Source organism: Protomyctophum parallelum (genome assembly GCF_964188405.1).
Source record: "Protomyctophum parallelum genome assembly, chromosome: 1".
Taxonomy (NCBI): Eukaryota; Metazoa; Chordata; class Actinopteri; order Myctophiformes; family Myctophidae; genus Protomyctophum; species Protomyctophum parallelum.
The window spans coordinates 106581453-106594176 of record NC_139697.1 but is presented as its reverse complement, the minus strand read 5'-3'; the positions used below and the strand labels follow the sequence as shown (position 1 = coordinate 106594176).

The following is a 12724-nucleotide window of genomic DNA, read 5'->3' as shown; positions in this document are numbered from 1 at the left end:
TGGGAGAAACCATGTAGAAACAGGAGGGGAGGGGGAATCGAGTGTATTCACAGACACTAGACTACTACTAGAGTATGGGTAACTCCATTTTAGATGCCCTGACATCTGCGTTGGTCTATGCCGTTGCCGTGCAGACCCATACGTGTAATGGAGGCATTGGAGGAGGGAGCGTCTTCGCCACAGACAGACCTCTTTTCAGGAGGGAGGGGCTTTTTACTCCCGGATCACATATTGGACCTTCCTGGAGAGGATCGCTGTTAGTTTCTTCGGTGTCCTGGAGCATAGGACGTTGATGTACAGTAAGCAATTAAAAAAACGTATAAAACGTATAGATACGCTTCGCGCGTACGGCGTTCGATATTAATAAAGCGTATGGATACGTTTCCAGCATTTTTTGTGTTAACACTAGAGTGTCTGGGAGGTCTGTGAGGTCTTTCTGATCCATTTAACACTAGAGTGTCTGGGAGGGCTGTAACGCCTGCGTGCCTGAAGCAAGATGGCGTCACGCACACAAAGCTGGATCCGACAGACCGTTATATAGCCGTTTATCTCAGAATTACGGCTCAGATTGAGCTGGAGTGACCGACGCAACGATGTTATAGACATTGTAATATTTAATCAATGGAGCTAAAAGCTAATACGTTTGTCGTGTGTCTGTAGCTGTTTGTCTGTGATGGTGGCTTTGAGAAAGTGTGTCTGTTGTATCTTCTACATATTTGCACTTTGTAGAATAATGGAGATTCCTCTATTTACACTCACTTTATTTTATGGCAGTGTGTCTTTATTTTATGACAGTTTAAACAGCTTTATGGCAGTGTGTCTTTATTTTATGACAGTCTAAACAGCTTTATGGCAGTGTGTCTTTATTTCATGACAGTCTAAACAGCTTTATGGCAGTGTGTCTTTATCTTATGACAGTTTAAACAGCTTTATGGCAGTGTGTCTTTATTTTATGACAGTCTAAACAGCTTTATGGCAGTGTGTCTTTATTTTATGACAGTCTAAACAGCTTTATGGCAGTGTGTCTTTATTTCATGACAGTCTAAACAGCTTTATGGCAGTGTGTCTTTATTTTATGACAGTCTAAACAGCAGTGTGTCTTTATTTTATGACAGTCTAAACAGCTTTATGGCAGTGTGTCTTTATCTTATGACAGTCTAAACATCTTTATGGCAGTGTGTCTTTATCTTATGACAGTCTAAACAGCTTTATGGCAGTGTGTCTTTATTTTATGACAGTCTAAACAGCTTTATGGCAGTGTGTCTTTATTTTATGACAGTTTAAACAGCTTTATGGCAGTGTGTCTTTATCTTATGACAGTCTAAACAGCTTTATGGCAGTGTGTCTTTATTTTATGACAGTCTAAACAGCTTTATGGCAGTGTGTATTTATTTTATGACAGTTTAAACAGCTTTATGGCAGTGTGTCTTTATTTTATGACAGTCTAAACAGCTTTATGGCAGTGTGTCTTTATTTCATGACAGTCTAAACAGCTTTATGGCAGTGTGTCTTTATTTTATGACAGTTTAAACAGCTTTATGGCAGTGTGTCTTTATCTTATGACAGTCTAAACAGCTTTATGGCAGTGTGTCTTTATTTTATGACAGTCTAAACAGCTTTATGGCAGTGTGTCTTTATTTTATGACAGTCTAAACAGCTTTATGGCAGTGTGTCTTTATCTTATGACAGTCTAAACAGCTTTATGGCAGTGTGTCTTTATTTCATGACAGTCTAAACAGCTTTATGGCAGTGTGTCTTTATTTCATGACAGTCTAAACAGCTTTATGGCAGTGTGTCTTTATTTTATGACAGTCTAAACAGCTTTATGGCAGTGTGTCTTTATTTTATGACAGTCTAAACAGCTTTATGGCAGTGTGTCTTTATCTTATGACAGTCTAAACAGCTTTATGGCAGTGTGTCTTTATCTTATGACAGTCTAAACAGCTTTATGGCAGTGTGTCTTTATTTTATGACAGTCTAAACAGCTTTATGGCAGTGTGTCTTTATCTTATGACAGTTTAAACAGCTTTATGGCAGTGTGTCTTTATCTCATGACAGTCTAAACAGCTTTATGGCAGTGTGTCTTTATTTTATGACAGTCTAAACAGCTTTATGGCAGTGTGTCTTTATCTTATGACAGTCTAAACAGCTTTATGGCAGTGTGTCTTTATCTTATGACAGTTTAAACAGCTTTATGGCAGTGTGTCTTTATTTTATGACAGTCTAAACAGCTTTATGGCAGTGTGTCTTTATTTTATGACAGTCTAAACAGCTTTATGGCAGTGTGTCTTTATTTTATGACAGTCTAAACAGCTTTATGGCAGTGTGTCTTTATTTTATGACAGTCTAAACAGCTTTATGGCAGTGTGTCTTTATCTTATGACAGTCTAAACAGCTTTATGGCAGTGTGTCTTTATTTCATGACAGTCTAAACAGCTTTATGGCAGTGTGTCTTTATTTTATGACAGTTTAAACAGATTTTTGGCAGTGTGTCTTTATTTTATGACAGTCTAAACAGCTTTATGGCAGTGTGTCTTTATCTTATGACAGTTTAAACAGATTTTTGGCAGTGTGTCTTTATTTTATGACAGTCTAAACAGCTTTATGGCAGTGTGTCTTTATTTTATGACAGTTTAAACAGATTTTTGGCAGTGTGTCTTTATTTTATGACAGTCTAAACAGCAGTGTGTCTTTATTTTATGACAGTCTAAACAGCTTTATGGCAGTGTGTCTTTATTTTATGACAGTCTAAACAGCTTTATGGCAGTGTGTCTTTATTTTATAACAGTCTAAACAGCTTTATGGCAGTGTGTCTTTATTTTATGACAGTCTAAACAGCTTTATGGCAGTGTGTCTTTATCTTATGACAGTCTAAACAGCTTTATGGCAGTGTGTCTTTATTTTATGACAGTCTAAACAGCTTTATGGCAGTGTGTCTTTATCTTATGACAGTCTAAACAGCTTTATGGCAGTGTGTCTTTATTTTATGACAGTCTAAACAGCTTTATGGCAGTGTGTCTTTATTTTATGACAGTCTAAACAGCTTTATGGCAGTGTGTCTTTATTTTATGACAGTCTAAACAGCTTTATGGCAGTGTGTCTTTATCTTATGACAGTCTAAACAGCTTTATGGCAGTGTGTCTTTATCTTATGACAGTTTAAACAGCTTTATGGCAGTGTGTCTTTATTTTATGACAGTCTAAACAGCTTTATGGCAGTGTGTCTTTATTTTATGACAGTCTAAACAGCTTTATGGCAGTGTGTCTTTATTTTATGACAGTCTAAACAGCTTTATGGCAGTGTGTCTTTATTTTATGACAGTCTAAACAGCTTTATGGCAGTGTGTCTTTATCTTATGACAGTCTAAACAGCTTTATGGCAGTGTGTCTTTATTTCATGACAGTCTAAACAGCTTTATGGCAGTGTGTCTTTATTTTATGACAGTTTAAACAGATTTTTGGCAGTGTGTCTTTATTTTATGACAGTCTAAACAGCTTTATGGCAGTGTGTCTTTATCTTATGACAGTCTAAACAGCTTTATGGCAGTGTGTCTTTATTTTATGACAGTCTAAACAGCTTTATGGCAGTGTGTCTTTATCTTATGACAGTCTAAACAGCTTTATGGCAGTGTGTCTTTATTTTATGACAGTCTAAACAGCTTTATGGCAGTGTGTCTTTATCTTATGACAGTCTAAACAGCTTTATGGCAGTGTGTCTTTATTTTATGACAGTCTAAACAGCTTTATGGCAGTGTGTCTTTATTTTATAACAGTCTAAACAGCTTTATGGCAGTGTGTCTTTATTTTATGACAGTCTAAACAGCTTTATGGCAGTGTGTCTTTATCTTATGACAGTCTAAACAGCTTTATGGCAGTGTGTCTTTATTTCATGACAGTCTAAACAGCTTTATGGCAGTGTGTCTTTATTTTATGACAGTTTAAACAGATTTATGGCAGTGTGTCTTTATTTTATGACAGTCTAAACAGCTTTATGGCAGTGTGTCTTTATCTTATGACAGTCTAAACAGCTTTATGGCAGTGTGTCTTTATTTTATGACAGTCTAAACAGCTTTATGGCAGTGTGTCTTTATTTTATAACAGTCTAAACAGCTTTATGGCAGTGTGTCTTTATTTTATGACAGTCTAAACAGCTTTATGGCAGTGTGTCTTTATCTTATGACAGTCTAAACAGCTTTATGGCAGTGTGTCTTTATTTTATGACAGTCTAAACAGCTTTATGGCAGTGTGTCTTTATCTTATGACAGTCTAAACAGCTTTATGGCAGTGTGTCTTTATTTTATGACAGTCTAAACAGCTTTATGGCAGTGTGTCTTTATTTTATGACAGTCTAAACAGCTTTATGGCAGTGTGTCTTTATTTTATGACAGTCTAAACAGCTTTATGGCAGTGTGTCTTTATCTTATGACAGTCTAAACAGCTTTATGGCAGTGTGTCTTTATTTTACGACAGTCTAAACAGCTTTATGGCAGTGTGTCTTTATTTTATGACAGTCTAAACAGCTTTATGGCAGTGTGTCTTTATCTTATGACAGTCTAAACATCTTTATGGCAGTGTGTCTTTATTTTATGACGGTCTAAACAGCTTTATGGCAGTGTGTCTTTATTTTATGACAGTCTAAACAGCTTTATGGCAGTGTGTCTTTATTTTATGACGGTCTAAACAGCTTTATGGCAGTGTGTCTTTATCTTATGACAGTCTAAACATCTTTATGGCAGTGTGTCTTTATTTTATGACAGTTTAAACAGCTTTATGGCAGTGTGTCTTTATTTTATGACGGTCTAAACAGCTTTATGGCAGTGTGTCTTTATCTTATGACAGTCTAAACATCTTTATGGCAGTGTGTCTTTATTTTACGACAGTCTAAACAGCTTTATGGCAGTGTGTCTTTATTTTATGACAGTCTAAACAGCTTTATGGCAGTGTGTCTTTATCTTATGACAGTCTAAACAGCTTTATGGCAGTGTGTCTTTATTTTATGACAGTCTAAACAGCTTTATGGCAGTGTGTCTTTATTTTATGACAGTCTAAACAGCTTTATGGCAGTGTGTCTTTATCTTATGACAGTCTAAACATCTTTATGGCAGTGTGTCTTTATTTTATGACGGTCTAAACAGCTTTATGGCAGTGTGTCTTTATTTTATGACAGTCTAAACAGCTTTATGGCAGTGTGTCTTTATTTTATGACGGTCTAAACAGCTTTATGGCAGTGTGTCTTTATCTTATGACAGTCTAAACATCTTTATGGCAGTGTGTCTTTATTTTATGACAGTTTAAACAGCTTTATGGCAGTGTGTCTTTATTTTATGACGGTCTAAACAGCTTTATGGCAGTGTGTCTTTATCTTATGACAGTCTAAACATCTTTATGGCAGTGTGTCTTTATTTTACGACAGTCTAAACAGCTTTATGGCAGTGTGTCTTTATTTTATGACAGTCTAAACAGCTTTATGGCAGTGTGTCTTTATCTTATGACAGTCTAAACAGCTTTATGGCAGTGTGTCTTTATTTTATGACAGTCTAAACAGCTTTATGGCAGTGTGTCTTTATTTTATGACAGTCTAAACAGCTTTATGGCAGTGTGTCTTTATTTTATGACAGTCTAAACAGCTTTATGGCAGTGTGTCTTTATTTTATGACAGTCTAAACAGCAGTGTGTCTTTATTTTATGACAGTCTAAACAGCTTTATGGCAGTGTGTCTTTATTTTATGACAGTCTAAACAGCTTTATGGCAGTGTGTCTTTATCTTATGACAGTCTAAACAGCAGTGTGTCTTTATTTTATGACAGTCTAAACAGCTTTATGGCAGTGTGTCTTTATTTTATGACGGTCTAAACAGCTTTATGGCAGTGTGTCTTTATTTTATGACAGTCTAAACAGCTTTATGGCAGTGTGTCTTTATCTTATGACAGTCTAAACATCTTTATGGCAGTGTGTCTTTATTTTATGACAGTTTAAACAGCTTTATGGCAGTGTGTCTTTATTTTATGACAGTCTAAACAGCAGTGTGTCTTTATCTTATGACAGTCTAAACAGCAGTGTGTCTTTATTTTATGACGGTCTAAACAGCTTTATGGCAGTGTGTCTTTATTTTACGACAGTCTAAACAGCAGTGTGTCTTTATTTTATGACAGTCTAAACAGCTTTATGGCAGTGTGTCTTTATCTTATGACAGTCTAAACAGCTTTATGGCAGTGTGTCTTTATCTTATGACAGTCTAAACAGCTTTATGGCAGTGTGTCTTTATCTTATGACAGTCTAAACAGCAGTGTGTCTTTATTTTATGACAGTCTAAACAGCTTTATGGCAGTGTGTCTTTATTTCATGACAGTTTAAACAGCTTTATGGCAGTGTGTCTTTATTTCATGACAGCTTTATGGCATTATATTCCTCTCTAACCCCACAAGTAGATTTAAAAGTAGACCTTTTCATGTATAATGTTGTAGACGGACGGACAGACGGGAAATAAAACGTTATTGTCTGAGCCTCTTCTGTGAAATGTTCTGTCTCTCTCTCCAAATCTCTATCGTGGGCGTGCAAGGTAGTCAATGATCTCTCTCTCTCTCTCCCAGGTCCCGGCCGGGCGGATCGTGGGCGTGCGAGGTAGATAATGATCTCTCTCTCTCTCCCAGGTCTCTGTCGGGGCGCATCGTGGGGAGTATGAGGTAGATAATGATCTCTCTCTCTCTCTCTCAGGTCTCTGTCGGGGCGTATCATGGGCGTGCGAGGTAGTTAATGATCTCTCTCTCTCTCTCTCCCAGGTCTCTGTCGGGGCGCATCGTGGGCGTGCGAGGTAGTTAATGATCTCTCTCTCTCTCCCAGGTCTCTGTCGGGGCGCATCGTGGGGGGTATGAGGTAGATAATGATCTCTCTCTCTCCCAGGTCTCTGTCGGGGCGCATCGTGGGCGTGCGAGGTAGATAATAATCTCTCTCTCTCTCCCAGGTCTCTGTCGGGGCGCATCGTGGGGGGTATGACGTAGATAATGATCTCTCTCTCTCTCCCAGGTCTCTGTCAGGGCGCATCGTGGGGAGTATGAGGTAGATAATGATCTCTCTCTCTCCCAGGTCTCTGTCGGGGCGCATCGTGGGGAGTATGAGGTAGATAATGATCTCTCTCTCTCTCTCCCAGGTCTCTGTCGGGGCGCATTGTGGGGGGTATGAGGTAGATAATGATCTCTCTCTCTCTCCCAGGTCTCTGTCGGGGCGCATCGTGGGGGGTATGAGGTAGATAATGATCTCTCTCTCTCCCAGGTCTCTGTCGGGGCGCATCGTGGGGGGTATGAGGTAGATAATGATCTCTCTCTCTCTCCCAGGTCTCTGTCGGGGCGCATCGTGGGGCGTGCGAGGTAGATAATGATCTCTCTCTCTCTCCCAGGTCTCTGTCGGGGCGCATCGTGGGGGGGGTGTGGTGGTTCTTCACCCTCATCATCATCTCGTCCTACACGGCCAACCTGGCCGCCTTCCTGACGGTGGAGAGGATGGTGTCACCCATCGAGAGCGCCGAGGACCTCGCCAAGCAGACGGACATCGCCTACGGAACGCTGGACTCTGGATCCACCAAGGAGTTCTTTAGAGTGAGGCGCAGCGGCCACGCACGCACGTACACACGCACGCACACACAGCCACGCACGTACAGCCACGCACGTACAGCCACGCACACACAGCCACGCACACACAGCCACGCACACACAGCCACGCACACACGCACGCACGTACAGCCACGGACACACAGCCACGCACGCACGCACGCACGTACAGCCACGCACACACGTACAGCCACACGCACGCACACACGTACGCAGGCACACACAGCCATGCACCAGTGTTGTTTTTGGCAGCAGATTTTAGTTTTAGTCATAGTCTTTTTAATAGTTTTCATTTCGTTTTAGTCACATTTTAGTCAACTGGAATGTGTTGGTGTTAGTCTAGTTTTAGTCGACTAAATGTCATGAGATTTTAGTCGACTAAATCTACAGTTGATTTAGTCGACTAAAATGTATTTTTGATGCCGTCGTAATGACTGTTTTTACACTTGCTGAAAATAGCCGATCTACAAGCTCACAACGCGTCGCGCTGCGACGCGTTGTGAGCTTGTAGATCGGCTATTTTCAGCATGCAACCATGTGTAAAATGACTTATACTGGATCTCTCGTCCACTAGTCCCTTCCTTACATTTTAGTCTAGTTTTTATTTGTTGACGAAATTGTCAGTATATTTAGTCTTAGTTTTAGTCACCATAGCATAGTTTTCATTTAGTTTCCATTTAGTTTTCTTCCGTGGAAAAAGGTAGTCGACGAACATTTTTCGTCTTAGTTTTAGTCGACGAAAACAACACAGCCACGCACAGACGCACGCCACGCATGTACACACACACACACACACACACAGCATGTCCATTGGATTGGATATTTGTTGTGAGTAAAGACGTCCCGATACTGTGTCGGAATCGGTATCGACAGGCCGACAGCACACACACCAAGGCCCGCCCACACTCCGTCATGATTGGAGGAAGGCCCCCCCCCATCTCATACTGATTGGATGAAGGCTTACCAAAAGCCAAAACTAGGGTTTTTTTTTTTTTACCCCAGGGGTTCACTGGGGACAGGGAGGAACTCCTTATATGGTCAACACACTATATAGTAGGGAGGAACTCCTTATATGGTCAGCACACACTATAGTAGGGAGGAACTCCTTATATGGTCAGCACACTATATAGTAGGGAGGAACTCCTTATATGGTCAGCACACACTATAGTAGGGAGGAACTCCTTATATGGTCAGCACACTATATAGTAGGGAGGAACTCCTTATATGGTCAGCACACTCTATAGTAGGGAGGAACTCCTTATATGGTCAGCACACTCTATAGTAGGGAGGAACTCCTTATATGGTCAGCACACTCTATAGTAGGGAGGATTATCCAAAAAAAAATGATATTTTAAGTGAAATCACTGAATGTTCTACAGGACTTTCCACCACTGCGTGGAAATCCCTCCCCTCAAGTCTTTCTCCCCCCTCCCTCCCCCCCCCCCTCCCTCCAGAGGTCACTGAACTAAGACTAAATAGACTGACGATTTAAAATTAAAATAAAAACTAGACTAAAATGTAAGGAAGGGACCAGTGAACAAGAGATCCAGTATAAGTCATTTTACACTTGGTTGCATGCTGAAAAATAGCCGATCTACAAGCTCACAACGCGTCGCGGCATTGCGACGGCATGAAGGTCATTGCGACGGCATCAAGGCCCGCCAAAACACATTTTGTTCGACTAAATCAACTGTAGATTTAGTCGACTAAAATCCTATGACATTTAGTCGACTAAAACTAGACTAACACTGAAACATTCCAGGTGACTAAAATGTGACAAAGACCAAATGAAAACTCGACTATGACTATGAGAGACTAAAACTCAAAAAATCTGAATTTGCCGCCCCTCCTCCCTCCCTCCCTCCCTCCCTCCCTCCCTCCCCTCCCTCCAGAGGTCAAAGATCGCCGTCTACGAGAAGATGTGGGGCTTCATGAAGTCGGCCGAGCCCACCGTGTTCACCAAGCGGACGGCGGAGGGCGTGGCGCGCGTCCGCAAGTCCAAGGGGAAGTACGCCTTCCTGCTGGAGTCCACCATGAACGAGTACACGGAGCAGCGCAAGCCCTGCGACACCATGAAAGTGGGCGGCAACCTGGACTCCAAGGGCTACGGCGTGGCCACGCCCAAAGGATCACAGCTAAGGTGGGTGGAGTGGCGCGACAAGCGGCGGCGTACGCCGACGACATTGTCGTCTTCCTTGTTGTTGTTGTTCTGCTAAAAAGAGGGACAGGTCGGTTTTGGGGTTTTTTTTTTAAACAAAGTGTAACCACTGGAGAAAAATGTTCGTACCCAGTAAAATTAGCTGACCTTCCATTAGACTGAGATCAGAAAGGCGTAACCCTCCCCTGTTTTCCTCCAGGGGGGGCGTAACCCTCCCCTGTTTTCCTCCAGGGGGGGGGGGGGGGCGTAACCCTCCCCTGTTTTCCTCCAGGGGTAAAACTCTTTAGAAACCGACCTGTCCCTAACAACAATATGCAGACGACGTTGCGTCGTCATGGTAACGGTCGCTGTTGTTGCGACATTCCGCCCGCCCTGGTGTGCTGCCTCTAATCTAGCAAACACCAAACATGTGGCTCGGGACCCATTTGGGGTCACGGTCACAATGTTTAATGGGTCCCTTTTAATTTAATTTTTGGTTTCCTATGTTATTATTAATATTTTTTAATTCGTATTACTATTTCGAAAATTAAAAAAGAAAAAAAAAACATTCACAAAAAAAGCAGACATTTTCGTGAATTAAAAACGAAATTTGATGATAAATCTTTTCATGAAAAGTAGTGTCTTCAAAGACATTTTTTTTTTAAACATTCCATAAACCAGGAAAGCAAAATGTATAATTAGGTAAAATAGCAGATCTATAAGCTCATTGTGAGCTTGTAGATCTGCTGTTCTCTCTAGTTTCGTCACCGGGGGGGCAAAACGTCACGAGCGAAAACGTTTCGGGGGAACCACTTTTCTTACTTCTGTTTTAAAATGATTCTTTACCTTTTATTTAATTTACATGACGTTGCTTTGGATGGCGTTGGAGAGTCCGTTTCATTATTGCTGCTTTGCATGTGCTACTATCTTATCTTATCTTATCTTATCTGAGGGAGTGCTGTCGTTTCATAATTCCTCTGTTCACAGATCTTCACCAGGTAATGTCTGCGTGCATGTCTGCGCGCAACTGTGTGTGTGTGTGTGTGTGTGTGTGTGTGTGTGTGTGTGTGTGTGTGTGTGTGTGTGTGTGTGTGTGTGTGTGTGTGTGTGTGTGTGTGTGTGTGTGTGTGTGTGTGTGTGTGTGTGTGTGTGTGTGTGTGTGCGCGCGTGTGTGTGTGTCCATAGTGTTAACACTATGTTACTTATAGCTCTGGTCCATAGTCTTAAGCGCTGCAATACCAAATTCGGCCACTATGTCCATTTCGCCTCAGGGATATTATACACTATATACTCTAAGGGTTTGATCAGCTTCTGTTTAGCGTTCCTGTTTAATGTTTTATTGATGATCAATACTGAATGAAGGAATGAATGAACGAATCACGCTTTATTATTTATTTAGCATGTGTAATGTGATCAGTGTATACATGACAAATAACGGGTTTTAATGTCTTTTTTTTTTACCAGGACAATTTGATGCACTTTAATTAATTCCACCCCTTGTCGCCCCCCCTCCTCCTCCTCCTCTTGTGCTGCACAATAATAACCGTCTTGTCTGTATGTGGTTGTGGTTCTGAAGAAGTGCAGTCAACCTGGCTGTGCTCAAACTGAACGAACAAGGCCTGTTGGACAAACTGAAAAACAAATGGTGGTACGACAAGGGAGAGTGTGGCAGCGGAGGCGGAGGGGAGAAGGTTAGCCCACTATAGCGCCACCGTTAGCGCCCCGTCCCCTCTCTTAGCGCCCGCGTGTTGTTGTTGTGTTTAAACAACATAAACAAACATGCGGGTATAGACACTGTGTACGTGTTTTGTTTGTATGTGTGTGCCCACTTTGGTCAACAGGTTGGCATCTGCCGGGAGTCGGTGTGACTTCAGTTAAATGTACACGCTATGGTACATATATATATATATGGTGTATAACGCCAATAAGTACATCTCTCACCAGTCCATATTTCCGTGTTGACTCCATTCCATATTTCCCCCCTGTTCCATTCCATATTTCCGTGTTGACTCCAGCCCATATTTCCGCGTTGACTCCAGCCCATATTTCCGCGTTGACTCCAGTCCATATTTGGGCGTTGACAGACAGTGCCATCCCACTCCACACTCGTTGCGTGAAACGGTTCCCGGCAGTATGTCCCTGTTCCAGGAAGTGACGGAGTCGGGACCTTGTTCTCACTGTATGTGTCTGTTAGCCCAGGACCGCCCAAACACCCCCCCCCCCACCTCACCCCCCCAAACACCCCCCCAAAATCAGTGGTTTTCAGCTAAATTATAGATAGTTGGCACAAAAAAGATGGTCTTTTTTTCTTATTTTTTTTACAAACGTTAGCCAGACGTCTATTCATCGTCTCAACGATGGTGATTGACAGCCCTAGTGAGGGTTCATCTTTTTTGTGTCTTTTATCACTCCCAGTCAGATGGGTCCGGGTCAAGGCGTTTCATACCCGGGTACGTACGTTTATGGCCAGGCGTTACACATTTTAAATGGACCTGTAGTCCCAAAAAAACAACGAACACGACAACGTCGTCTGCGTACGCGCAGAGAGAGAGACACGTACACTCCAACTATCCCGACTCCGTGGCTTCGTCTATGTGTGAAGAAAGAAAGAGCAGCAGAGTTCTGCTCTTTTTAGGGTTTTTTTTTTGGGTGAATTTACTGTGAATAACATAAAATAACATGTCCTATGATGTTATTTATGTTATTTCCCCCCTCCCCCCTCCCACCCCCCCTCCCCCTCCTCCCCCCGTCGATTTGGAAGATCTCCCGTAAACCTTGCCGTATTGAAACTGAGTGAAGCGGGAGTCTTAGACAAACTGAAAAACAAATGGTGGTACGATAAAGGCGAGTGTGGACCCAACGTCTCGGGAAGTAAGGTCAGTCTCTACCAACCCACCCGCCCGCCCTAACCCTAACCCACCGGACCACCACTCTATACGCATGAGAGGGGGGGGAGTTAGCTGCTTTAGCAGACAGTTTGAGAG

The 12724-nt window shown here is 42.0% G+C and overlaps 1 protein-coding gene across 1 annotated transcript in view; it reads left to right on the top strand.

Annotated features, from left to right (window-relative positions):
- LOC310872626 (glutamate receptor 4) overlaps positions 1-12724 on the top strand; it is a gene marked incomplete at both ends in the record, with an annotated part of 210722 nt that overhangs the window by 187480 nt on the left and 10518 nt on the right. The window contains 3 exons of the mRNA XM_083784656.1: positions 7393-7591; positions 9496-9743; positions 11317-11431. Of these exons, the coding sequence (XP_083640782.1) occupies positions 7393-7591; positions 9496-9743; positions 11317-11431 (562 nt within the window). The remainder of the gene's footprint in view (positions 1-7392; positions 7592-9495; positions 9744-11316; positions 11432-12724) is intronic.